Source organism: Lithobates pipiens, unplaced genomic scaffold, assembly GCF_037356315.1.
Source record: "Lithobates pipiens isolate NorthernLeopardFrog02 unplaced genomic scaffold, aLitPip1_a1.2 Scaffold_19, whole genome shotgun sequence".
NCBI classification, from domain to species: domain Eukaryota; kingdom Metazoa; phylum Chordata; class Amphibia; order Anura; family Ranidae; genus Lithobates; species Lithobates pipiens.
In genome coordinates this window covers 478,078,464-478,104,294 of record NW_027507764.1, presented here as the reverse complement: position 1 = coordinate 478,104,294, position 25,831 = coordinate 478,078,464, and the positions used below count along the sequence as shown (strand labels likewise).

Here is a 25,831-nt window from a genome sequence, read left to right as displayed (position 1 = left end):
TCTTTTCTTTTTAAATTACACTCCAACAAATGAAAATGATTTTTAAGGTAACATCTGTTTTCTGAAACCAATTTAAGTGCAATTATGGTAACTATCTACTCAAAAGACATAGCAAAGAGCAGATCTAATTTGTTGTAAATTGAAGCAGCTCATCGCCCCCCCTGGCAGAGGCAGCGTGTAAAAGTTCTTGGTTAGGAGGGTCATGGAAAGATCACATGCAACAGAGGTTTTGTATCACATCTTAAAATTACTCAGAGACACTGTAGTCTTGCAAATTGAACTAAACTTCCCTAATTCCAAGAAATAACACTGCAGTGAAAATTGGTTATATGACTTGGAAAGAAAAATATTCTGTACATCAAAAAAAATGTCCTGTAAGTGGAAAGGAGAAATAAAGACAAAGTACTATGAGATTGAACGTTGTGTACTCTCGCTTTCCGATGTATTGCTAATTCCTTGTACATCATGGGGAAGACCTGTGTCAGAGACTCAAAACAGAATGAGACCATTATCGCAGACAAAACTTTAAATATTGACTAATTAAAGGCATTTCACTACCTTTGGTTTTAGTATCAATGTTTAACCACTTAAGGACCGCCGCATGGCAATGTACGTTGGCAGAATGGCACCGACAGGCACAAGCACGTACATGTACGTGCTCGCCTTCCAGCGGGTGGGGGGTCCGATTCGACCCCCTCCCGCTGGATGCGGCAGTCCGTTTCGCTTCAGGAGCGATCTGGGATGAGGGGATGCCCGTTGGTTTCTGGCCACCCCCTCTCGATCGTTCCTGGTGAATGAGAAGCTTCCCCCGCCTGTGTAGTGTAAACATAGGCAGGGAGGAAGTGAGGTCACTCTCCTCGGGGCGGTATTTTTGACCGGACTGCGAGGAGAGGACATAGTAAGTGTGCACCAACACTACACTGACATGTAGGTACACATAGGCACACAAATCCCCCCCCTCCCAGTCACAGTGTCACTGATTGCAGTGATCATTTATTTACTGACCACTGCATTTAGTGTCAGTTGTGACAGTAAAAACTGTCAGGGCAGTTAGTGTTAGGTCCAGGGTAGCCCCCTACCCCCCCATAAAGGTTTAACCCCCTGATTGGCCCTAGAGTTAACCCCTTTTACCCCTTTTGCCAGTGTCACTAAGCAATCGTTTTTCTGATCGCTGCATTAGTGTCACTAGGTAGCTAGTTATTTTTTTAGGTTCACCGCCAGGTTTTTATAGCGCTAGGTACCCCCATATACTACCCAATAATGGTTTCAACCCCCTGATTGCCCCTAGTTAACCCTTTCACCAGCGATCACCGTATAAGTGTTACGAGTGACTCTGGTTAGTTTGCTTTTTATAGCATCAGGGCACCCATCATTTATTACCCAATAAAGGTTTAACCCCCTGATCACCCGGCGGGTGATATCAATTAGGTTTTAGGGTCAGGGTCTGCGTCGCCCCAGGCAGCGCTAGGTTAGTGCCAGTACCGCTAACACCCACGCGCAAAGCATACACCTCCCGTAGTGGTATAGTATCTGAACAGATCAATATCTGATCTGATCAGATCTATACTATCGTCCCCAGCAGTTTAGGGTTCCAAAAAAACGCATTGTTAGCGGGATCAGCCCAGATGCCCGCTAGCACCTGCGTTTTGCCCCTCCGCCCAGCCCACCCAAGTGCAGTATCGATCACTGTCACTTACAAAACACTAAACACATAACTGCAGCGTTCGCAGAGTCAGGCCTGATCCCTGCGATTGCTAACAGTTTTTTTTGGTAGCGTTTTATATTTAAATCCTGAAGGCAGTGCTTGGTTTTCGGGGTCCCGTACGTGGCTAGGCTCCCAAAAAGTCCCCCACATGTGGTATCCCCGTACTCGGGAGAAGCAGCAGAATTTATTTTGGGGGGTAATTTCACTTATGCCCATAGCATGTGTGAGCAATATATTATTTAGTGACAACTTTGTGCAAAAAAAAAGTTTGTAATATTCCCGCAACTTGTGGCAAAATCTAAAATATTTCATGGACTCAACATGCATCTCAGTAAATAGCTTGGGGTGTCTACTTTCCAATATGGGGTCATTTGGGGGGGGGGTTTGTGCTATTTTGGCATTTTATGGCCTTCGAAACTGTGATAGGTAGTGAGGAGTAAAATCAAAAATTTGCACCCTTTTTCGGGGTCCTGTACACGGCTAGACTCCCAAAAAGTCCCACATATGTGGTATCCCCGTACTCAGGAGAAGCAGCAGAATAGATTTTGGGGTGCAATTCCACATATAACTATGGCATGTGTGAGCAATAGATCATTTAGTGACAACTTTTTGTAAACTTTTTTTTTGTGTCATTATTCAATCACTTGGGACAAAAAAAAATAAAAAATATTCAATGGGCTCAACATGCCCCTCAGCAATTTCCTTAGGGTATCTACTTTCCAAAATGGGGTCATTTGGGGGGGGGGGGGTTGTACTGCCCTGCCATTTTAGCACCTCAAGAAATGAGATAGGCATTCATAAATTAAAAGCTGTGTAAACTCCAGAAAATGTACTCTAGTTTGTAGACGCTATAACTTTTGCGCAAACCAATAAATATACGCTTATTGACAATTTTCTTTACTAAAGATAAGTGTCTGAATACATTTTGGCCTAAATGTATGAGTAAAATTTAGTTCATTCGATTTTTCTTATAACAAAAAGTAGAAAATATATATTTTTTTTTAATTTTCAGTCTTTCCTTTTATATCGTAAAAAATAAATAAATAATCAAATACCATCAAAAGAAAGCTCTATTTGTGGGAAGAAAAGGACACAAATTTCGTTTGGGTACAACATTGCATGACCGCGCAATTACCAGTTAAAGCAGTACAGTGCGAAATTGTAAAAAGACCTCTGGTTCTTAGGCTGACAATTGGTCCAAGGCTGAAGTGGACTATTTACCAATTTCACACAGAGGATCAGTGTAGATGGGGAAGATAAGTTTAACCACTTCAATACAGGGCACATGCCCAGAACAATTTTCAGCTTTCAGCGCGGTCGCACTTTGAATGATAATTGCGCGGTCATGCTACAATGTACCCAAACTAAATTTTTATCACACCACAAATAGAGCTTTCTTTTGGTGGTGTTTGATCACCTCTGCAATTTTTATTTTTTTGTGCAACAACTAAAAAAAAAGACAGAAAAGTAAAAAAAAAAAAAAAAAAAAAAAAAAAAAAAAAACACCCTTTTTTTCCGTTACAAAACTTTGTAAATAAGTAAGTTTTTTCCTTCACTTATGGGCACTGATGAGGTGGCACTGATGGGCACCAATATGCAACACTGATAGGTACACATAGGTGGCACAGATGGGCATTGATGTACACTAATTGGTGGTATGGATGGATGCCAGTGTGGGCACTGATTGGCATCCCTGGTGGTCTAGGGTGGCATACCTGGTGGTGACATCCCTGGTGGTCCTGGTGGCGTCCCTGGTGGTCCAGCGTGCTCATCCTCAGGGGAGCAATGCTAATAATCAATCAGCACAGACCCCCCTCCCCCCTTCAGAGGAGCAGCCGATCAGCTCTCCTCTACTCTCGCCTGACAGATCCGAGTGAGTAAAAGCCGGTCACCGGCTCTTCCTGTTTACACTGTGATCAGCCGTGATTGGACACGGCTGATCACGTGGTAAAGAGTCTCCGTCAGACTCTTTACCTAGATCGGTGTTGCGGTGAGTCAGCCATAACAGCTTCAACACTTCTGGGAAGGCTGTCCACAAAGTTTAGGAGTGCGTCTATGGGGATGTTTGACCATTCTTCCAGAAGCGCATTTGTGAGGTCAGACACTGATGTGGACAAAAAAGCCTGGCATGCAGTCTCTGCTCTAATTCAACCCAAAGATGTTCTGATCGGGTTGAGGTCAGGCCAGTCAAGTTCCTCCACCCCAAACTCACTCATCCATTTCTTTATGGACCTTTCTTTGTCCAGCTTTTTACACACTGATCACCGGCCCAGCCTCCCCACACAGTGTAAACAATGAGGAAAGAGTGGAAGTTTGGCCGAGCTGCGGCTCTGTGTCTTGCGGATGCATAGAGCAGTGGCTTGGGAGCGAGCATGCAGCAGTCCCCCCAGAAAAAGTGGCTTTCTCCAGGGACACTGCTCGAGTGGGAAGAGCCAGGAGCGTGGCAGGGGACCCCCGAAAAGAAGAGGATCAGAGGTGCTCTGCGCAGAGCAGAGAAGTATGAAGTGTTTTTTTTTGTTTTTTTTAAACAAAGCTTTAATACCACTATAAGAAGCTTCCATTTAAAAGCAGTTTTGAATTATATTCTTTAAACAGAAAGAGAGAAAGGATCTCTATAATGTACTGTGGGAGCTAGGTGCCAACCAAATGATGCACACCAAGAGAAAGAAAATGGCATGCACACGTACAGTGAAGCCACAATTTGTAAAGCAAAGTAAAAGTATATTGTTAAAAAAAAAAAAAAAAAAAATCGTTAATACAAAATATAGAATATATTCCTGAGTGTTATTGAAATGGGACTGAGAAAGATGTGGAGCACCCCTGGGCACATGAAGGGGAAAATTGATCTATCTTATGTAGGTGTTTAAAAGGGGCATAAATATAACTAGAAGCTGAGCCACTCACTATATTCACAGCACACGTGCCACAGTCCTTGTACCCACAAAATAGGTTTTAATTACTCTGCCACAATCATTTCATAATTTTAACAAACATATTAGACTTGCCTGCTCTGTTACAATGGATCAGCCCAGATCCTCCTCCTCTCGGGTGCCTCTTCTGTGCTCCTGGCCCCTCCCTCCTCCCTGGCCCCTCCCTCCTGTTAAATGCCCCCACAGCAAGCAGCTTGCAATGGGGATACAAAAACCGAGCCACAGCTCCGTGTCCATACAGACACGAAGCTGCGGTTCGGCCCAGCACCCTCCCTCTCCTGATTGGCTTAGTTTGACAGCAGCGGGAGCCAATGGAGCCACTGCTGTGTCTCGGCCAATCAGGAGAAAGATTGCCAGATGGCCGAGACACTCATGGATATCGCGGGACAGTGATGAGGCTCCGGTAAGTATTAGGGGGACTGAGGGGGGGAGGCTGCTGCACACAGAAGGTGTTTTACCTTAATGCATAGAATGGATTAAGATAAAAAAAACTTCTGACTTTACAACCCCTTTAAGTTGAAATGTGTTTTAATCAGCTGATGCCTTTATATATGACTAGGCAATAGGAATTGAGCAAAAGAAAAGTTACTTTGTAACTACTGCTAAAATAAGAACAGGTATGATTGACATTATGGGGTCGATTTACCAAAGGCAAATCAACTTTGCACTACAATTGCATTTGGAGGTGCATTCGCTATAGACCTGAGGGGAAGATCTGAAATGAGGGCCCTCCTGTCCCTTCTGTATTGTACTGCAATTGTGCTACCCCCCCTCTACATTGTAAAGCACTACGTAAACTGTTGGCACTATATAAATCACGAATAATAATATGAAGAAGATGTAGAAGATGAAGAAGTAGAAGATGAAGATGTAGGAGAAGTAGAAGATGTAGAAGATGAAGAAGAAGTAGAAGAAGAAGCTCTGGTGATTTCTATCATCCAATCATGTACAAGCGAAAATGCTGTTTTTTATTTTCCTTGCATGTCCCTCTCAGATCTACAGTGAATGCACTTTCAAGTGCAGGTGGGCAAAGTGGATTTGCCTTTAGTAAATGAACCCCATTGGGTATTAAATAGAAAAGAAACAGGGTATGCAGAATTCTAAGGCCTTATGCACACTTGAGCTCAAAAATTCTGCTTTTACAGGCAGAAAATAAAACACATCACTTGTGTGTTCAGAAGAGGAACTTCTCAGCATGAAAAATGCTCAAAAGCGCCTAAACGCACCTTAAATGCTAGGTGCGTACCCACATTAATGCATTTTAATGGCCAGCATTCTTAGAAATAGAATGTATTACCGCCATGTATGAACACGTCTGCAAAAATGCGGCTTTATATCGTGGTTTTGCTGCTGCTAAACCCCTATAGGAGAAAAAGCGTCAATAGAATATAGTGTGCATGAAAGTTTATCACATTGCAGGAATGTTTTCAAAACGATCGTTGCTGCGTATGAAGCATAAATGATCACATTCACTGACTTTGGAGGACTGCCGTCACAAGGGATCTGGAAGGTTGGAGAGCTTTGTCCAATATTCTATTTATCTCTGCCAATGAATCACAGATAGCGATAACCCATTGCTCCCCCTTACTGCCTTAAGCTGAAACAGAAAATGGCATGCAGCTCAATCAATTTATAACTAGCAAGGGAGAAGCATGTGAAAGGAGCATTATACTGCAAGTACACACAGCAAAATTCCATAGTACTCAGCCCTGCTAGCAAAAAGCTGGTTTAAAAATAATACCCGTTCTCTGGCATTTAAAAGAGAAGTATGGGAATTCCGTATTTTTAAGAATTATATTTACCTAGGTGGATGCTGCATCTGTCCCCGCCAGCTCTGACACTGAGAACCGAGCGATCAAACACCACGCACATTGCGCTTTTCATGCACATAGTATTTTAAAAGTAGTGCATGCATTACTTTTGGTGCGACCAGGTGCAATTTCAGCCCATTCAAATGAATAGGCTGAAAAATCACACTGCACTGAATGGCACAGGAATTGGCTTTCCACCCTCAAAAAATTGGCATATTGCACACAGATGTTTGCACACATCCAATGCAGTTACATGTGTGCCAGAGCGACGAAGTGGCCCTGGAGGACACAGACAGATGATGCCTAGGGCTGTTCATAGTGTACAGCCCTCTGCAATTGTGCATTAGCTCTAAGGCTGGGTTCACACTGTTGTGCAGAGTGCTCAAAGAAGGGGTCTGGTGCATCGCTTTTCTCTGTTTTATGGACAAATCAGGCCCGGAATTTTTGGCTGAATTCGGACCTGAAGCGGACCCAAAAGACAAAACAAAAACACACAGGACTCTTCTGCAAACCACTCCGCAGCCGCCCCGGAGCTGTCAACCGGCTCTATTGAGAGCCAGTCACACTCTCCTGGCATGCGAATTAAATGTGGAAAAACCGCATCCAATTGACACCAGTGTGAACCCAGCCTTAAGCAGAGTATGCACTATGATCGAAAGAATAATTCAGCATGAGGCACAATCATTCGATTTTCATATAGTGTGTACGCAACTTTCGACATCCAATGCAGACTTTGCAAACAAAAACTTCTGAAGGGACAAACTCCAAAATATTTTTCAACCGTGAAAAGAACGAGTGATTTGTTACATGTGTACATTTTTGTACAAGAATACAAAAGACTGCGCAAGATCAGAAACCATAAACAAAAAAGCCCTTTGTCATACAAGAATTTTCATTCATTATTTCCTTCCTTGGTTCCGACTTGCTGTGAAACAATGAGGGATGCCGGACAAACGTTCGCCCAATTTTCGCAAAGTGTGTACCCAGTTTTAGATTACTGCTCAGAATCTATGCAAAAAATAACTAAATAACCAATTCTTTTCATATTTTTTTTTCAACAAAGTCTACTACACCATCTTAAAAATGTAAACAACTTTATGCTTTCAACTTCAATGTCTAACATAAAACAATACACATTTATAGCTGAAGTACGGACACTGCAAAAAAGATACAATTATTCAAAGCCTCCAATTTTCAAATACATTATTATGTTGCATTTTCCAAGAAAAGTGTCTTCCTATGTTTATGAGCCTTCCAAAGATTATACGGTTGAGCATGAGTGCTTCCCCTTGCCCTGATGATTGGGCTGCTATGCAGAAATAAGGCACTCACAGAAAAAAAAAAAAAAAAAAAAAAGGAAAAAGTAGGGGCGAGGAAGATTTTTCAAGAGGATAGTAGAAGTTAGAGCTGTACGATTAATCAAAAAAAATAAAAAAAATGGTCTCGATTCAACACCCTCATGATCTTAATCTGGCATTTCCAGAATTTATGTAAGTGAAGAGCATTCTCTGCTCAGAGCTGTCAAAAAATAAAAAATAAACAACAGCCAGCAAAGTTTATCACAACATTGCTCAGTGCTGAGATAAAAAGAAGCTTTGTATCATTTGGTTCTTTTAGATCAAAGGGATGAACTTCAGTCCGCAAATGAGGTCAGTTTAACCACTGATGCTACGTTTCCACTAGTCCGACTTACCATGCAACTTGGGGCTCCAAATATTGCATTACAAGACGTACCCCATGATTTCCAATGAGTACCGTCCATAGATGTGTGACTTCAAGTTGCAGCAACTTCAAAGTAGTCCCTGCACTACTTATGTCTGACTTTAGGTCCATAGACCTCAAGAATACACAAGCATTGCTTTAAATCTCATCAAAATCATGACAAAAATTGCAGCAAAAAATGGAGCAACTTTCAGGTCGCAATAGTGGAAACCAAGCCTAATGCCCTGTACACACTGTGGGACATTCTGACCACAAAAGTCAGATTTTGTCCGAAACTTGTGTTGCATACACAGTGTCGCACAAAGTTGTTGGAAAATCCGATCGTTCTGAACGAGGTCACGTCAAACATGTACGCCGGGACTATAAACGGGCCAGTAGCCAATAGCTTTCGTCTCTTAGTTTATTCTGAGAATAAAAAAAGTTTCAAAAATACAATAGATTTCGTTCCACTTCACAATTGTGTCCCACTTGTTGGTGATTCTTCACAAAAAATAAAAATTTTATATCTTTATGTTTGAAGCCTGAAATGTGGCAAAAGGTTGAAAAGTTCAAGGGGGCCGAATACTTTCGCAAGGCACTGTATATAAAATGAATGTTCGGCCGCAAGCGCAAATGATTGTGCCATCACTTTCAATTTATCGTTCATTCGGCAGAAAATTTCCAAACTCGTCCTTCGTTTTTTCGGCTCAAAAACGTCCAAACGATTATCGAATTTGTGCCCATTAACTGGCCGAAAAAAACGAACGAACGGTCTAATGAACTAATTTCGGGCGATTTTTCATATAGTGTATGGCCAGCATAAGCCTTTATCTGACACTTGTTGCTTACAAGTTAAAGCGGGGTTCCACCCTAAAGTGGAACTTCCGCTGATCGGAACCCCCCCCCCTCCGGTGTCACAATTGGCACCTTACAGGGGGGGGGGGGGTGGAGATACCTGTCAAAGACAGGTATTTACACCCACTTCTGGGCATAGACTCCCGTGGGAGTCTATGTCATTTCCTGTCCTGCCGTGCTGTCTGCTGGGACATAAACGGGTCCCAGTTACAGCGCGGACAATTCCTATTGCGCTGCGCGACTCGCGCATGTGCAGTAGGGAACAGGGAAGTGAAGCCGATTCGCTTCACTTCCTGATTCCCTCACCTAGAATGGTGGCGGCAGCAGCCAAGAGATCGATCGGCCTCGGCATCGCTGGAACCCGTGGCAGGTGAGTGTCCATTTATTAAAAGTTAGCAGCTGTAGTATTTATAGCTGCTTGCTTATAATTTTTTTATTTTTTTTTTATGTGGAATCCCTCTTTAAAATCAGTATTTTTGCTATGAAATTACTTAGAACTCCCAAAATAAATAAATAAAAACTTAAACTGTAAAGTTATTTTTGTATAATGCGAAAGATGATGTTACAACGAAAATTGTGAGAGAATAGCAATTTTTTTTTTTTTTTTTTTTAGAATAAAAAACTAAATTCTCATTTTATCCAGAACCGTGTAGCTCTAGTAGAAGTAAGAAATCGAACAAGGTATTTATTCTTATTTACAGTAATTGCTATTAAAATATTGTTTGGTGATCCTGCCTTGAAGGCCAATGTCCACACTTCTGATGATAGGGTGACAACGCTGTGTTCCCAGTTGTGTTCCTGCATTGTTATCCTGCCACATAGGCTTATAATGGAGACTAAAACTGGCCATTTTACCACTTAATACAAAGCATGGTCCACTATTGTCAGCATCAGGAAACACGCCCTGGATAAGGTCCTGCAGCTATCGCTGGAATTCATGAACACAGGAAGTGGACACAAAGAACTTGCAGGAGTGATACAAGGTAGAACAAACAATAAAAACAGGTGAAAATTAGATTTTTATTTTTATGTCTTTCATTTAGGGTTAAACCTATAACAAGGGGGAGGGAGCTGCAGAATGATCTCTTCAGGGCAAAATTATCAGCACCAGAATATTGATCTCACAAGGTTTTCAATCATATCTCCTGAAATACAGTATACAGTAGACCAAAGCTGTCTGGAAACAATGCAGTCATCCGATAGTCTGGCCGTTTTACCCTTACTACCAAATTTCCATACAAATAAGCATAAAAAAAAAAAAAAAGAAAAAAAAAAAAAACTTACTTGAATTACAATTCTACTACATTGGCCTTTCTGCTCAAAGACATTCGTAAACTATACGTTCTTCAAAAAAAAAAAATTATGAGGCTCAACGTATTTTAAGAGCACCACATCCTTTTTACTTTAAAAAAAAAAAAAAAAAAAAAAAATGTGCAGGGGGAAATTGGAGTTGCTCACTGAATTTCCTTCACGAATAATGGCCCGCAAAACATATGCTGCTGAAATTACATTAATACCTTGGATCACAATGGAGCCAAAGCTTACTAAGTGGGGACAACCCGTAACAATCGCTAATGCAGTAAATTTTAGAGCCCAAACTTCTTAAATTGCTAAGTGGTTGGAATGTGTTCTGGCTGATTGAGCCCCAGGAGGTCAGGTTCACATAGGGACTGTCTTTCACATTTTAAGACAGCAATTGCACCGCGTAATTCTGCAACATGGGCTCATTCTAATTACCTTGCTTGCAGCAGCCCTCTTTGTGTCCTTGAGTCTGTCACCGGCCCTGTTCAGGCTTTCTTGCTGCTGATGGACTTGAGATTCCAGGGCTTGCGTCTCCCTGGTCTTTTTATGCAATTCAGATTTCAGGATCCCCAGTTCCAGGTTTAGCTCATTCATCTTAATGTCACTGCCGCTAAGCTGTAACAGATTGATGTCAGATATGTTAAAGTGAAATATGCTATAAACAGATGTTTTTAAAAAGAATCATAATTAGTTTGTGGTATTGGGATTCTAGCAAAGCCATGTGTCTGACAGAAACGCAGAATAACTTCAGCAAATGGGAATCATGCAACCGGAATCAGACCACGGACCCATATTGTTATAGAGTAATGAATGGGTGTCTGCATGTGCTCAAAATGGAACTAAAATGTGGTCATAGTTTCTGGTTCGAATTAATTACAAACAAGAACCACTTGGCTGATCTTGTCATCATGTCTTGTTGTTGTTTTCCACAGTTATGTTTACAAGTATGCTGGGATTGCTTTGCTCCGGGTCTCAGCTGAGACTGCACACAAGATTTAAAGGGCCACTAACCCATAGTCAGTAGGGATGTTAGAACTAAAAGCAAAACATTCTTTTTAGTTTTGGATAGGCTGGAGATGGATTAGAACACCTGTCAGTTTTTATTGCGGGCTGTGTCCCCCATTCGGGACATTCTCCCTCTCTATTTGTCATGATTAACCACTTGCTTACTGGGCACTTAAACCTATCCAGACCAATTTTTCAGCGCTGATGCACTTTGAATGACAATTGCGCGGTCATACAACACCCAAATTACATTTTTAGCACTTTTTTTTCACCCAAATAGAGCTTTCTTTTGGTGGTATTTGATCACCGCTGCGATTTTTATTTTAATATATATATATATTTTATATTATATATAAATTTTTATTTTATTTTTGTTATAAAATTTTAAAACAGGTAATTTTTGTCTGTCATTGATGTACGCTGATGGGTGGCAGTGATGGGCACTGATCGGTTACACTGATTGGCACCACTGGTGGGCAGTGATAGGTGGCACTTGTGAGCACTGTTAGATGGCATAAATGAGGCATAATTGCCTCTTCCTTTTGGGGACCGATGTCCCTTTAAGATGAGCCGGTGATCGGCTTTTCTTTCTCCTCCGCTGTCAGCGTGAGAAAAAAAAAAAGATCACCGGGCTTTTATTCTGATCATGTGATGTCATTGGCTGACAGTTGATCACAAAGTAAGGGGCCGGGAATGGCCCCTTACGCGGATCTGTGATCATCCGAGTCTCATTGACTCGGTGATCATGGCGCTCGCAGGGAGCGTGCACAGGGTAAACCGTATACGACGGCCTCCTGGGAATTCAGATCTGAGCTGTGGTCATCATTTGCCCATAGTGCAGATGTCAAGTGGTTATTGTTATCACTGCAAGTACAAGTAAAGTAAATTCCAGATGTTGCGTTGTCCCCAGAACAGTAATGCCTCGTACACACATATCGGATTGTTGGCCAATAAAGCCATGGAATTTTGTCCGAAGGGTGTTGGCTCAAACTTGTATTGCATACACATGGCACACAAATGTTGGCCAACAAATACGAATGTGGTAACGTACTACGTTGTTTTTCAACTCTTTAGCACTACCCTTTGGGCTCCTTCTGCCAATTTCGTGTTAGTAGTAGTTTGGCGAGTGTTGATTCGTGCTTTTCTTTTTGCGCTTTTCAGTTCATGTTTTTAATTTCGTGCTTTTCAGTTAATTCCTGAACGGCCGTTCGTCAACCAGACATGTTGTGGAATCGGAGGAGATAATGTGTTATTTATTATTGGCCTTGGAGTTATTGCTTTGACATTTTTTTTGGTTGAATAATGATTTTATTTGGTATATTTTTTATATTTTTGGATGAATAGAATGCACTTTTTGGTTAAGTTCCATTGGCAGGTACCATGTCTATTTTTTTTTTTAATGCACAATAAAAAAAAATTGTGTAGAATAATACTTGGCTAAGTGTTTTACTTCAAAATGACGGTTTGGGAGTAGGCAGTTACAATTAAAAAAATACAATGTAAAAACTATGGAATAATCGTGTTGTGGTAACTTGCCAAAAAAAAAAAAAAAAAAAAAAAAAAAAAGCATATTAAATATTATTCTTGATATCATTAGAAATAAAAAGCCTTTGAAAATTTGTTTGCAATAACTCCATCAGTATCATCAGCAAAGCAGCTTCCTTATTATCCCATTAAAGAAGAAGAGAATTGTGTGCTGCATTTTGAGATTTCATAATTTGGCACGTCACAAATGTTAATTCTCCATTACGAACGCTAGTTTACAAGACCGACCGTTTCTGGCTCATCCTTGCTTCCGAGCATGCTTGTTTGTACTTTGGACTTTTGTCCGATGGAGTTCTGTACACACACTCGGAAAATCTGACAACACACACATTTGTCCTCGGAAAATTTGAGAACCTGCCATTCAATATTTGTCTGCGGAAAGTTGTCCAACAATTGTCTGATGGAGCATACACACAGTCGGATTTTCCGCTAACAGCCTGTCACACATTTCCCGTCAGAAAATCCAATAGTGTGTACGAGGTTTAACAGAGGAGAAATCTTCAATGGGGACACACATTGATTCCGAGAATGCGTGTTTGTACTTTTGTGTGATGAACTTGTGTACAGACGATACGAAAATCTAACAGAGCATTGTCTGGCAAAAATGTACTAGCCTGCTATCCAAGATTTGTTGGCGGAAAGTCTGCCAACAATTGTCTGATAGAGCGTACTAATGATCAGATTTTAGGCAAACAGTCTGTCATTACACAACTCCCGGCCAAAAATCAGATCATGTGTACGAGGCTTTAGTGTGCGGCCCAATCCCTTTTGGCTTGTGAGCAGCGGAGGCGGGCTCCTGGGCTCTGGCACCTAGCTGTGCTGCAACAAGGCAAAGAAGCAGTTGGATACTTTGGAGAGGTTGAGTGCATGTAGTTCAGCCAATGTCAAAAAGGTAGTCTTTCATGCTCAGCCGCCACACATGTGCGGCATAAGGTTGTGATCAGAAAGCATGCTCACTGCACTCTCAGCACAGTGACAAAGATCTCACTGACAGCTTTCCAAGACTTCCGATCAGAAGCCAAAGAGACAGGCCGCGATCAAGTGGCGAGAGCCAATCAAAGTGGTCAGGTGATACAGAAGGTGCACTGTCTCTTGGGCATTAATGGCCACGTAAAGCGGCCCACAGATTAATTTTAATTCGACCAGCGGGCTGAACAAAATAAAGCAGTCTTGATTCCCATTCAAGGTGGATGGGGGAATCCTCCCCACTGAGTTATTGTATTCTGACAGTAGGAAGATTTCAGAATGTCAGAATACACTCATCAGCACTACAGCACTAACCAAGACAAAACTTTCCAACAGGCTTGTACAGAAATCAATGAGAAGATTGACTTTGGTACAATCTCCCTGCCCATTAGGGATGAGCTCAGGCGTGTTCGCATGCTCCACGTGCAAAGCCCACCAGGAATTCGGCGTAGCGCTGCGCTAATCTCTGCAGCCGCACATCGAGGCAATGTCTCACTGCCTGTGATTAGCGTAGCGCTGCACTGAGGAGACTTCCTGGCGGGCTCTGCATGTGGAGCACGCGAACACGCCTGAGCTTAGCCTTACTGCCCATACATAAATCGACCCAATTTCAATCCATGTATGCCAGCTTTAGGCTGGGCTCACACCTATGCGAATTGGACAGGAGATTGTGATGAGCTCTCTATGGAGCCGGTTCACATATCTCCGTTTCAGCAGCGAAGCGGCTTGCACAGGAACGCTGTGCATCTTTGGCTCAGTTTCAGGGCAGAATTCAGACAAAAAATTCGTCCCTGATACAAAGAACATGGACTCACCATACCCCTGCTGGGAGCGCATACGTGGGAGGTGTGAACCCAACCTTAAGAGGTTAAAATATATCCAATGATGTTTTTAATAAATGCAAAACTGCATTAACTGGTGTTTTTTCTAGTGACCTGAATTCGGCTTTAAAAAATGTTTAAGTGGCATTATACTACCAAACGGTGTCAATGCTTATTCCCCAACACAACAAAGCCTTCTGTGATTTTCAAACAATCAAGCTTTATGATATTTCAAAGCAGTCCCAATAGTAATGAACAGTATCAACCTTTACTTTTCCCATGTAACAAATCTCCTGCAGTTCTATTATGCATCCCCTTTCAGCATTAGGTCGGAATTCACAGAAAAACAAGTGCTACAACAAACCTGTAAAATTACTAATAAAAAGGAGAGAAAAAAAAATAAAAAAAAATCAGCTATAAGTGCTCATTACCAAGACACCTTAGTGATCGTCCTTCTCTCTGTAGAGTTTAAACAGTACACTAAATTACAAATGTCATTGTGGTAAAACGCCGCTGTTTATCTTTAAAAAGTAATTATGCCAGCTGACGAAGAATGCCTCATTTGTAGACTACTGACTGAAAGGAACAAAATAACACGGTTTTATCTGTGATAATAAGACACAGGAAATTTGTATTATTGTAATGGGCCTCTCAGAGGTTATTCACACACCTATTATTTAACACAAATGGGTTAGGAAAAAAGATTTGAATGTGCAGATGGAAGTTTTAAAATAAGCTAAAACTTTGCTGTTAAAACATTTAGCAAACTTTAAAAGCAGGTCGCTATTTGTTGAGTGTTAAACTATTGGTAGAAAAAAAATGACCCAGGGTTTAGTGAACAGTAAGTTAACGATGACTATAAATATGACTGCTGGTAGTTCCATCGCCTTTTTGTCTAGGGGTGCCAACCTCTCCTTCAGCCCCTTTATCCAATCACTGGCTACATCTTGCCCCCTTAATCTCTTCAACGTTTCTAGAATTTGCCCCTTCTTGACTAACAACACCACAAAACATACATATTCACTCCTTGGTTATTTCCTGCCTTGACTACAGCAACTCCCTCCTCACTGGCCTACCCTTACATCTCTTCTTCAGTCTATTATGAATGCTGCCGCTAGACTAATACATCTTACCAACCAATCCATGACTACTGCTCCTCTGACATTGCCTCCACTGGCTTCCGCATAAGGATTCAAAATACAAGGCCATCCACAACATCGTCCCCAACTACATCACTAACTTCATCTGCCGATATCACCCAAGTCATCCTCTCCTCTCCTCCCAAGACCTCTCTAGCTCCCTCGTTACCTCCTCTCATGCTAACCTCCAGACTTCTCCAGAGCCTCTCCCATCCTCTGGAACACCCTGCCCCAGTCAGCCTCTACCCTGGCTGCCTTTAGACGATCCATGAAAACTCACTTATTCAGGGAAGCCTACCCCACCTCCACGTAAGAACCATACCAGAGTCACCTCCATCAGATCATCTCCTGCAGCCATCACCTTTTGTACCACCTCCCCCTCCATTTAGATTGTAAGCTCCACGAGCAGGGCACTCCTGTCCCTTCTGTATTGAACTGTATTGTATTTGTACTGTCTCCCCCTCCACATTGTAATGAAAACTGTTGGCGCTATATAAATCCTGTATAATATTATTATTATTATTATTATTATTATTATCTATACACTGATTTTCATAATCAAGCATAAATAAAACATAACTCAATTGGTACAAACATTGTACACATGAATACATTTTTTGGTACCCTAAAGCCAGCCATAAATAGAACAAATCAAGATTCAAACCATGTACGGGCAGGTTGAATGTACCCAAGTTGATCGATCAACTTGGGTACAACCAGCCTGTTATTATTATAATAATAATCTAGGTACTTTTATAGCGCTGTCAATTTACGCAGCGCTTTACATATACATTGCACATTCACATCAGTCCCTACCCTCAAGGAGCTTACAATCAAAAATGTCCCTACTCCCTAGCTCACATTCATACATACTAGGGTAAATTTAGACAGAAGCCAATTAAAGCGGAGGTCCACCCCAACATAAAAATGCTCCTAAAAATATGAAAAAAATATTTTTTTTTACTTACCAGAAATGGCCGTTGCTAGGCAGATCATCCCAATCTGCCACTTCCTACACCGCGGTGATCTTCTGGGGAATGGGGTTCACTGCATTCTGAGAACTGTGTCCATCCCAGAACACAGCTGGCCATTCACAAAGCGCTGCGTGGCTTGCACATGCACAGTAGGAAACGGCCAGCGAAGCCGCAAGGCTCCACTGCCTGTTTCCCCTAGTTCAAATGGTGGTGCCGGAACCCAATCCGATGGATGTATCGGCCTCAGGTGGCCGACACCGTGGGCACCCTGGACAGATAAGTGTGCTTATTAAAAGTCAGCAAAATTTCAGCTGGCCCTCCATTTTAACCTACCAGTAAGTCTTTGGTGTGTGGGAGGAAACTGGAGTATATGGAGGAAACTCATGCAGGCACAGGGAGAACATGCAAAACGACAGACAGATAGTGTTGTGGTTGGGATTCAAACCAGCGACCCTTTTTACTGCTAGTATGCTACCAACTACACCACTGTACCACCCATACTGTATTATCCCGGCGGGGACGGCTTCCTCCGTCAGAAGAACACAATGACTCTGCAGGAGGGATTTACCCATCAACACTGACCATCTTGATGGTGGAATCGAGTGATTTTCTTTCCTGCAACCATTGCTTCTTCTATGGAAGGCATTACTGCTCATTGAAACAAAGGGGAAGATTTACTAAAAGTAGCGCAAAATCTGGTGCAGCTGTGCATGGTGGCCAATGAGCTTCTAAGTTCAGCTTGTTCGGTGAGGCTGGGTTCACACCTCTGACAGATGCGGCTTGAAGCAGGGATCCGGTGTGTCCTTGTTATCCGTTTTCAGGGACGAATCAGGGCCGAATTTTTGCTCCGCAGCTGCAATGGAGATATGTGAACTGGCTTCCATAGAGAGCCGGTCACAATCTCCTGTCATGCGGATTGGATGCGGGGAAACCCTCATTCAATTTGCATAGGTGTGAACCCAGCCTTAAGCTTTGACAAAAAAAAAAACAAAAAAAAAAAAACAAACAAACCTTGAAGTTGATTGTTTTCTATGCAGAGCTGCACCAGATTCTGCACCTTCCAGTTTTAGTAAACCAATCCCCACTGTTTTACTCCTCTTGAAAAGAGCACATCTTTGGTAGGTAGAAATGCAAAGAAAGTTTGAAAAGAGATAAAATGATTGTTTATTCTACAAAGATGTGCTGAATGGTGCGGATGGATTTGTTGGCACCCCTAGAAAAGGTTATAAATAACTAGACATTTCAAACGAGTTTTCTGTCATTTGTATCACATCTTTAAAGAGGAAGTAAACCCTGATGAGTTTACTTCCTCTTTCATTCCCTGCAAAGGCAAAGCATAATGGACTACTATGCATCGCATAGTAGCCCATTATGTGTCACTTACCTGACACAGGTGCCAGTGAAGTCGCCGCTGTCCCCTGTAGTCCGCCGCATCCATCTTGTTGGTGGGGTCTCGCAGCTCCGCCGCTGTCATTCGGCGAAGCCGCGATGACGTCACTCCCGCGCATGCACACGGGAGCCGACACGCGTGGCAGCTCCGTCGCTGAGAATGCCGTGCTCAGTGCGCCTGCGCGCCGCTGTCTACGGTTTAGACCTATAAAAATATAGGTTTAGGAGATATTGCTTGGACCTACAGGTAAGCCTTAATCTAGGCTTACCTGTACGTCAAAGTGGTTTGTAAGGGTTTACAACCACTTTAATCTCGCACTCAGTTAGCCTAATTAACCCCTTTGCTGCCACGGACGGAAAGCATACAGCAGCATAGAACTGGTTCCAGCCTGCAATGTATATATACGTATTGCAGTCGGCAAGTGGTTAAAGTACCACTAAACGATATCTCTATTCTCCAAAAAGAATCCATACACATCCACTATTTAATGGCCCTGTAATCTACTTTTCATTAAATCGTTTAACTGGCTAACAATGAATGGCACCACAAGCACGACATGCATGTTTTTTGTAGAGGTGCACCGAATGGAAATATTGGCACCGAAACCGAAAATGCAGGACGCACTTGGCTGAAAACCGAAACCAAAAGTAAAATTTTTTTTTATATATAATTGTATTATATTCAACTTTTTAATTAAAATCCTGAATTTAAATGAATATTACATTTATTGTCAGCCATTATTGCCACCTTTAGCATGAGAAAAGCTCAAGAAAAATGTGTCCCTTTAAATTCTATGTATGTCTATTGCACTTCATTGTGGTGTTAAAGTGGTTGTAAACCCTTACAAACCACTTTTACCTACAGGTAAGCATAGATTAAGGCTTACCTGTAGGTCCAAGCAATATCTCCTAAACCTATATGGTTTAGGAGATAATTGCCTGAAAACAGGCACCGCTGTCTACGGCGCATGCGCCGTAGACAGCGGCGCGCAGGCGCACTGAGCGCGGCATTCTCAGCGACGGAGCTGCCGCGCGTGCCGGCTCCCGTGCGCATGCGTGGGAGTGACGTCATCGCGGCTTCGCCGAATGACAGTGGCGGAGCTGCGAGACCCCACCAACAAGATGGATGCGGCGGACTACAGGGGACAGCGGCGACTTCGCTGGCTCCTGTGTCAGGTAAGTGACACATAATGGGCTACTATGCGATGCATAGTAGTCCATTATGCTTTGCCTTTGCAGGGAATGAAAGAGGAAGTAAACTCATCAGGGTTTACTTCCTCTTTAAAAATCCTGCTTGCTGCATTATTCGTCAGTTTAAAAAAAAAAAAAAAAAAAAAAAAAAAAAAAAAAAGGAAGAAGAAGAAGAAGAAGAAGAAGAAGAAGAAGAAGAAGAAGAAGAAACGCAACTCCCCATTGAAATGCATCAATAACTTACACTTGTTACATTTTTGAAGCAGTTTTTGAGTCACATGACCTATGAAAAACAAAATAAGCATAGTAAAATCGTGGTAAAATCGCAGCAAAATTGCATGTGTTTTTTGGTGCCATTATTGGGACCTTTTTCTCTTACCAGCAAAATGCAGACAACACACTATTCGGCCGCATACATTTTGGTGCAGGTCTAGTTTTGTACGTGTTAAATGTGCAAAATCAGGCGATTTTTGTGTGCATTCATCAAACATCATAGTGTGAATGCAGCTTTACCGTGTTTTCCTGCCCCCCAATCTTCTGTTTGTTTGGAACGAGCAGTGCATTTTAGCTGCAGTGACATGCATTGCTCTATGTACATTACACATCTCAAAGTCCATTGTGTATCTTGAGAGCATGCTATGAGAGGGTGGCAAATCACATGGCATATAGTGGAATCATGGAGAATGAATGTAGCCACCCTCTAATAGGAAGTGAGATCACAGCAACAAGGAAAAAAGAAAAAAAAAAAAAAAAAAAAAAAAAAAAAGGGGAGGGCGTTTACACACCCATTAGCCATGTGAAAAGCAATCTGTGGCAGATTGTTCTTCAGAGGTATTTGACAAGCAGTGAGGAGGCATTTTGTCACAGTTTTAATCCCTTAAAGCCCACACCACTGTGCTGCAACCATGTGTAATGCAGGCAGTTACCACAGCCCTATTCAGCACCCGCTACAGCAACATGCCAATGGGTTTAATTCTTGCCGCAGCCATAAAACATGTGCCCACCCCTATTTGCTGCCTTTAAGACCCCTTTCACACTAAGGCGCTTTACAGGCACTACAGCGCCTGTAAAGGGCCGCTCCTGTCTCTCCAGTGTGAAAGCCTGAGCGGGGGGGGTTGCAGGATATTTGGAGCGGTGTATACACCACTCCTGCCCATTGAAATGAATGGGCAGCGCGGCTATACCGCAGGCAGCAGCGCGTTGTGGTGGTTTTAACCATTTCTCGCCCGCTAGCGGGGGTAAAAGTGGCCCACTAGAGGACGAATAGTGCCGCAAAATTTACGGTAAAGTGCGGCTAAAAATAGCGGCGCTTTACCGCCAACACACTCACCGCCCCAGTGTTAAAGCGGCCTAAAGCTTAAAATGGTATTAAACGCAAAAGCAAAAACATATACTGCAGCTTAGCAATCATTAGCTGTTTCTTTTCTTTGTCTTTTTCTCCTGTTGATCTGGCCAAACACACCTACTATATTAGATATATTAGAGTGCCCCCACTCCGGATGAAGGAGCACAGGGGCCCCGATGGACAGCAGCATTTGTCAGTTGGGGGGGGGGGGGGTAGAGTTAAAAGTATTAACAGATTGAGACACACTAACATATTGAAGCCAAACTCCAGCTTACACTTTGTAATCAGTTACAGTAAACAGTTTTTTCCTTTTGGAATAAAAGTTTTACATAAGCTAATCATTGTAACCACTTTCTGACCCCATAACTTAGTTATACGTTGGCAGAGCAGCTCCTACCTGGTATGTGATCTGGCACTTCCCAGTAGGGGGCGCACACACATGCCGTGCTGTGCTTTGATTAGACACAGCACAAGTCGATCAGCAAGGAAAGACGCAGGACAGAGCTCTTCCTATGTAAACAAGGCAGAGCTCTGTTCTGTCAGCAGGGATGTGCTGGATTTTGTCTCCCTGCGAAGCACCTTATCCCTTAGGCCTCATTCACACCTCAGTGTTTTGTAGCTTGAAGCTCCAAAATGCTGTAGGAGAAAAAAAATAAAAATAAAATGTATTATTCTCTATGGAGTTGGTTCGCATCTCCACTCCAAGTCACCCGAAGCTTAAAAACGTTCTGGACCTTTTTTAGTAGCTCAAATTTGGCAGATTTTTGCCAATTTCCCTTCCTCTAGAAATTAATGGAAATTTGCGCCATTTGCGTGGTTTTGTGCGCATGTATGCGGTTTGGCTAGAGATGCACCGAAAAAAAAAATGTCGATAAGAGGAAAAGGTGCTGATATTGGCATCAAAAAAGCATGTGATTTTGCCACGAAATTTGCTGAGATTGATTTTGCCACCATTTTACTGTGCTTATGGAGTGCTTTTCATTAGGTCAGGTGACACAAAAACCGCATCAAAAACTTAACATGGTTAAATTAAGGATGTGGTCTTGCTGCACAGAAAGGTGCATTTTTTTTTAACTGACCAAAAAATGTAGCAAGCAGGATTTTTAACACCACAATGAAAGCGCAATAGACCAGTGTGCAGACATACAGTACATAGAATTTAAAGGAATACATTTTCCTTGCACTAAACATGCCAATAATGGCCGGCGATTAATTCATATTCATTTAAAGTGAAGATAATGATAATTAAAAAGTCAAAAATGTAATACATAGATAAATAATAATTAACCCCTAACCTTAAAGTGATATGAAAGTATTTTTTGTTTAAAAATAACAAGTTATACGTACCTGCTCTGTGTAGTGGTTTTGCACAGAGCAGCCCCAAATCTCGGGTCCCTCGCTGGCGCTCTTGGCCCCTCGCTGAGTGCCATCACAGCAAGCAGCTTGCTATGGGAGCACCCGAGCTGAGCCGCAGCTCCCTGTGTGTCCCTCTCCTCATGTATCAGCCAATCAGGAGGGAGAGTCCCGGACAGCTGTGCCTCTCATGCAACACTGCTGGATCGAGATGGGACACAGTTAACTATTAGGGGGAATGAGCGGGGCTGCTGCACATTGAAGGTTCTTTACCTTAAACACTTCAATACAGGGCATTTTCACCCCTTTCTGGCCCAGGCCAATTTTCAGATTTCAGCGCTGTAACATTTTGAATGACAACTGCGTGGTCATGCAATACTGTACCCAAATTAAATTTTATTCACCACAAAATAGAGCTTTATTTTGGTGGTATTTAATCACCTCTGCATTTTTTATGCTATAAACAAAAAAAAAAATAAAAAAATAAAAAAAAAAACAATTTTTAAAAGAACAGAATATTTTTTACTTTTTGCTATAATAAATATCCAAAATGTATTTAACCACTTGAGATCCGCGCTATAGTAAAATGACGGCTACAGCGCGGATCTCAATTTCCGGGACTACGTCTATTGACGTCGTCCCCTTTAAGAGTTCCCCGCGCGCTCCCGGGAGCACGCATCGGGGAAAATCTGTGTTGGCCGTGTCCGCTGGACACAGCCAATCACAGATCGCTGTAAACGGCCAATCACAGCGGCCGTTTACAGTGCGATCGCCTCCTCCAATGGGTGATGATCTCAAATGTAAACAAATGAGATCATCACCCATTGCCGAATGTGTCTCCTCACACAGCGATAGCGTGTGAGGAGACAGCGAACCGTGAGTCAGCTTCTCTGCCAGTCAGTTACAAATAAAAAGTGCCAGTAAAACTCAAAAACCCTGCCAGTGCCCAGATCTACCCTGCCAGTGCCCAGATCTACCCTGCCAGTGCCCACCTGTGCACCACCAGTGCCCACCTGTGCTCCATCTGTGCACCGCCAGTGCCCGCCAGTGCCCATCTGTGCACCGCCAGTGCCCGCCAGTGCCAATCGGTGCCCATCTGTACCAATTGGTGCCCATCTGTGCCTCAGCAGTGCCCATCTGTGCCGCCTCAGCAGTGCCCATCTGTGCCGCCTCAGCAGTGCCCATCTGTGCCGCCTCAGCAGTGCCCATCTGTGCCCATCTGCTGCCTTATCAGTGCACATCCGTGCAATAAATCAGTGCCCATCTGCCGACCTATCAGTGCCCATCTGTGCCGCCTCAGCAGTGCCCATCTGTGCCGCCTCAGCAGTGCCCATCTGTGCCGCCTCAGCAGTGCCCATCTGCCGCCTCATCAGTGCACATCCGTGCAATAAATCAGTGCACATCCGTGCAATAAATCAGTGCACATCCGTGCCGCCTCAGCAGTGCCCATCTGTGCCGCCTCAGCAGTGCCCATCTGTGCCGCCTCAGCAGTGCCCATCTGTGCCGCCTCAGCAGTGCCCATCCGTGCAATAAATCTGCACATCTGTGCAATAAATCAGTGCACATCTGTGCCGACCCATCAGTGTCCATTTGTGCCACCTCAAAAGCGCCCATCTGTGCCACCTCAAAAGCGCCCATCTGTGCCACCTCATCAGTGCCCATCTGTGCCACCTCATCAGTGCCCATCAGTGCTACAATGGCTAAACGCGTCTTTTCCGCTGAGGAGGCGTACCAAATTATTTCCGCGGCCGACGAGAGCAACGGGGAGCTCTCCTCTTCCGATTCCTTTTCGGATTCGGATTCTGAAGCCGACGTAACTTATGAGCCAGTCCTCAGCAGTGAAACACTGACTGATGAATCCGAGGAGGAAGATATCCGGCCCATCAAGCGAAGGCGTTCTAGTGAGGCAGTGCCGTCCACCAGCACCGCAGTGCCGTCCACCAGCACCGCAGTGCCCCAGCAAGAAAGGCCAAGTACCAGTGGGGTGTCATCTCAGCCCCAAAGGGTTAGGAGCCATGCTGGCCTTCCCTATGCCCTTCAGAACCCCTTGTGGCTTCCTCCTAATTCAGGAGAGGCCAATGTTCCCCCTTTCACCGCCCAGCCAGGAGTCCAGGTGGACACGGAGAATTTTAGCCCCATCGATTTTTTTTATTTAATTTTTACGGAGGACATGTTGGCGTCAATTGTGGCCCAGTGCAACCTGTATGCACAACAATTTATTTTTCAAAATCCGACCTCCTATTATGCCCGTCCCTACGAATGGAGAGACCTAACGGTGGAGGAGTTCAAGCTTTTTTTAGGCCTCACATTTAATATGGGACTCAACAAAAAAAACCAATTACGTACCTACTGGTCAACCCACCCCCTCCACCACTCACCGCTCTTCTCCGCGGTAATGCCCAGAACCAGATATCAGATGATCCTGAGGTTCTTACATTTCAGTGACAATTCCCAATGCCTTCCACGAAATGATCCAAATTATGACCGCCTTTACAAAATTCGACCAATACTAAATTATTTTTCTGAAATATTCCCCAAATTGTTTACCCCGGACCAACACATGTGTGTGGATGAGTCCCTTATTAAATTTAGTGGCAGGCTTAGGATGAAGCAGTTTATGCCCAGCAAAAGGGCCCGCTATGGGGTGAAAGTCTACAAATTATGTGACCGAGCCACAGGGTACACATATTCCTTCAAGGTGTACGAAGGGAAGGACACCCAGCTGCAGCCCCCTAATTGTCCGGACTACTTGGGATCCAGCGGAAAAATTGTTTGGGACCTCATATACCCCCTACTGGATAAAGGCTACCACCTCTATGTAGATAACTTCTACACATCTCTGCCCCTGTTCCACAACCTTCACCGGAAGAAGACGCCAGCATGTGGCACTGTAAAAAAGAATCGGAAGGGCTTTCCTCAAAGTCTGGTGAACAAGAAGCTGCGGAAAGGAGAAACCGCAAGTCTAAGAAACAAGGAGGTTCTGGCAGTGAAGTGGAGGGACAGAAGGGATGTGTATATGTTGTCTTCTATCCACAACGATACCTTCGTGGAAATCCCCAGAAGGAATGGCCCCGTAAAGAAACCCAAATGTATTTCCGAGTATAATTTGTTCATGGGAGGAGTCGACTTCAACAACCAAATGATGGAACCATATCTGGTCTCAAGACGGACATATCATTGGTACAAAAAAGTAGTAATTTATTTTTTTCAATTGGCCATTTACAATTCATATGTAATTTACAGCAACGCCACCCAAAACCCCTAACGTTTCTTTGGCTACCAGGAGGAAGTTTTCACAGCCCTTATTTTCCCAAACGGCCCACCAGAAAATATCAGATCAGACGTTGTTAGTCGACTCTCCGAGCGCCACTTTCCGGATAAAATTCCCCCCACACCAACAGGCAAAAGACGCCAAAAAAGATGTAAGGTGTGTACCAAAGCAGGAGTCAGAAGAGACACATCTTATTATTGTGCACAATGTCCTTCCCAACCAGGCCTCTGCATAGGCGACTGTTTTCGGCGTTACCATACTTCAATACATTTTTAGTGAAGTATGGTAAACATAATCCTCAGTTCCTGCCTTCATACACCTTCACACCCCTTATGCCACTGCCTGCTTTGTAACTGACCCTGGCTTGTTATTTGACCACTCTTATGCCTGCCGATTCTGTACATACCGCTGCCTGATCTGGAACTGACCCTGGACTGTTATTCGACCACGCTTCTGCCTAACGATTCTGTATATATCTCTGCCTGATCTGGAACTGACCTTGGACTGTTTGACCACGATATTTGCCTG

General features: G+C 43.2%; 1 protein-coding gene across 2 annotated transcripts in view; it reads right to left on the bottom strand.

Annotated features, from left to right (window-relative positions):
• LOC143997335 (uncharacterized) overlaps positions 1–25,831 on the bottom strand; it is a 585,170-nt gene that overhangs the window by 546,021 nt on the left and 13,318 nt on the right. For both annotated transcript variants that reach the window (XM_077492911.1, XM_077492912.1), the window contains exon 2: positions 10,740–10,919. In XM_077492911.1, coding sequence (XP_077349037.1) covers positions 10,740–10,898 — 159 coding nt within the window. In that variant the 5' untranslated portion in view covers positions 10,899–10,919. The remainder of the gene's footprint in view (positions 1–10,739; positions 10,920–25,831) is intronic.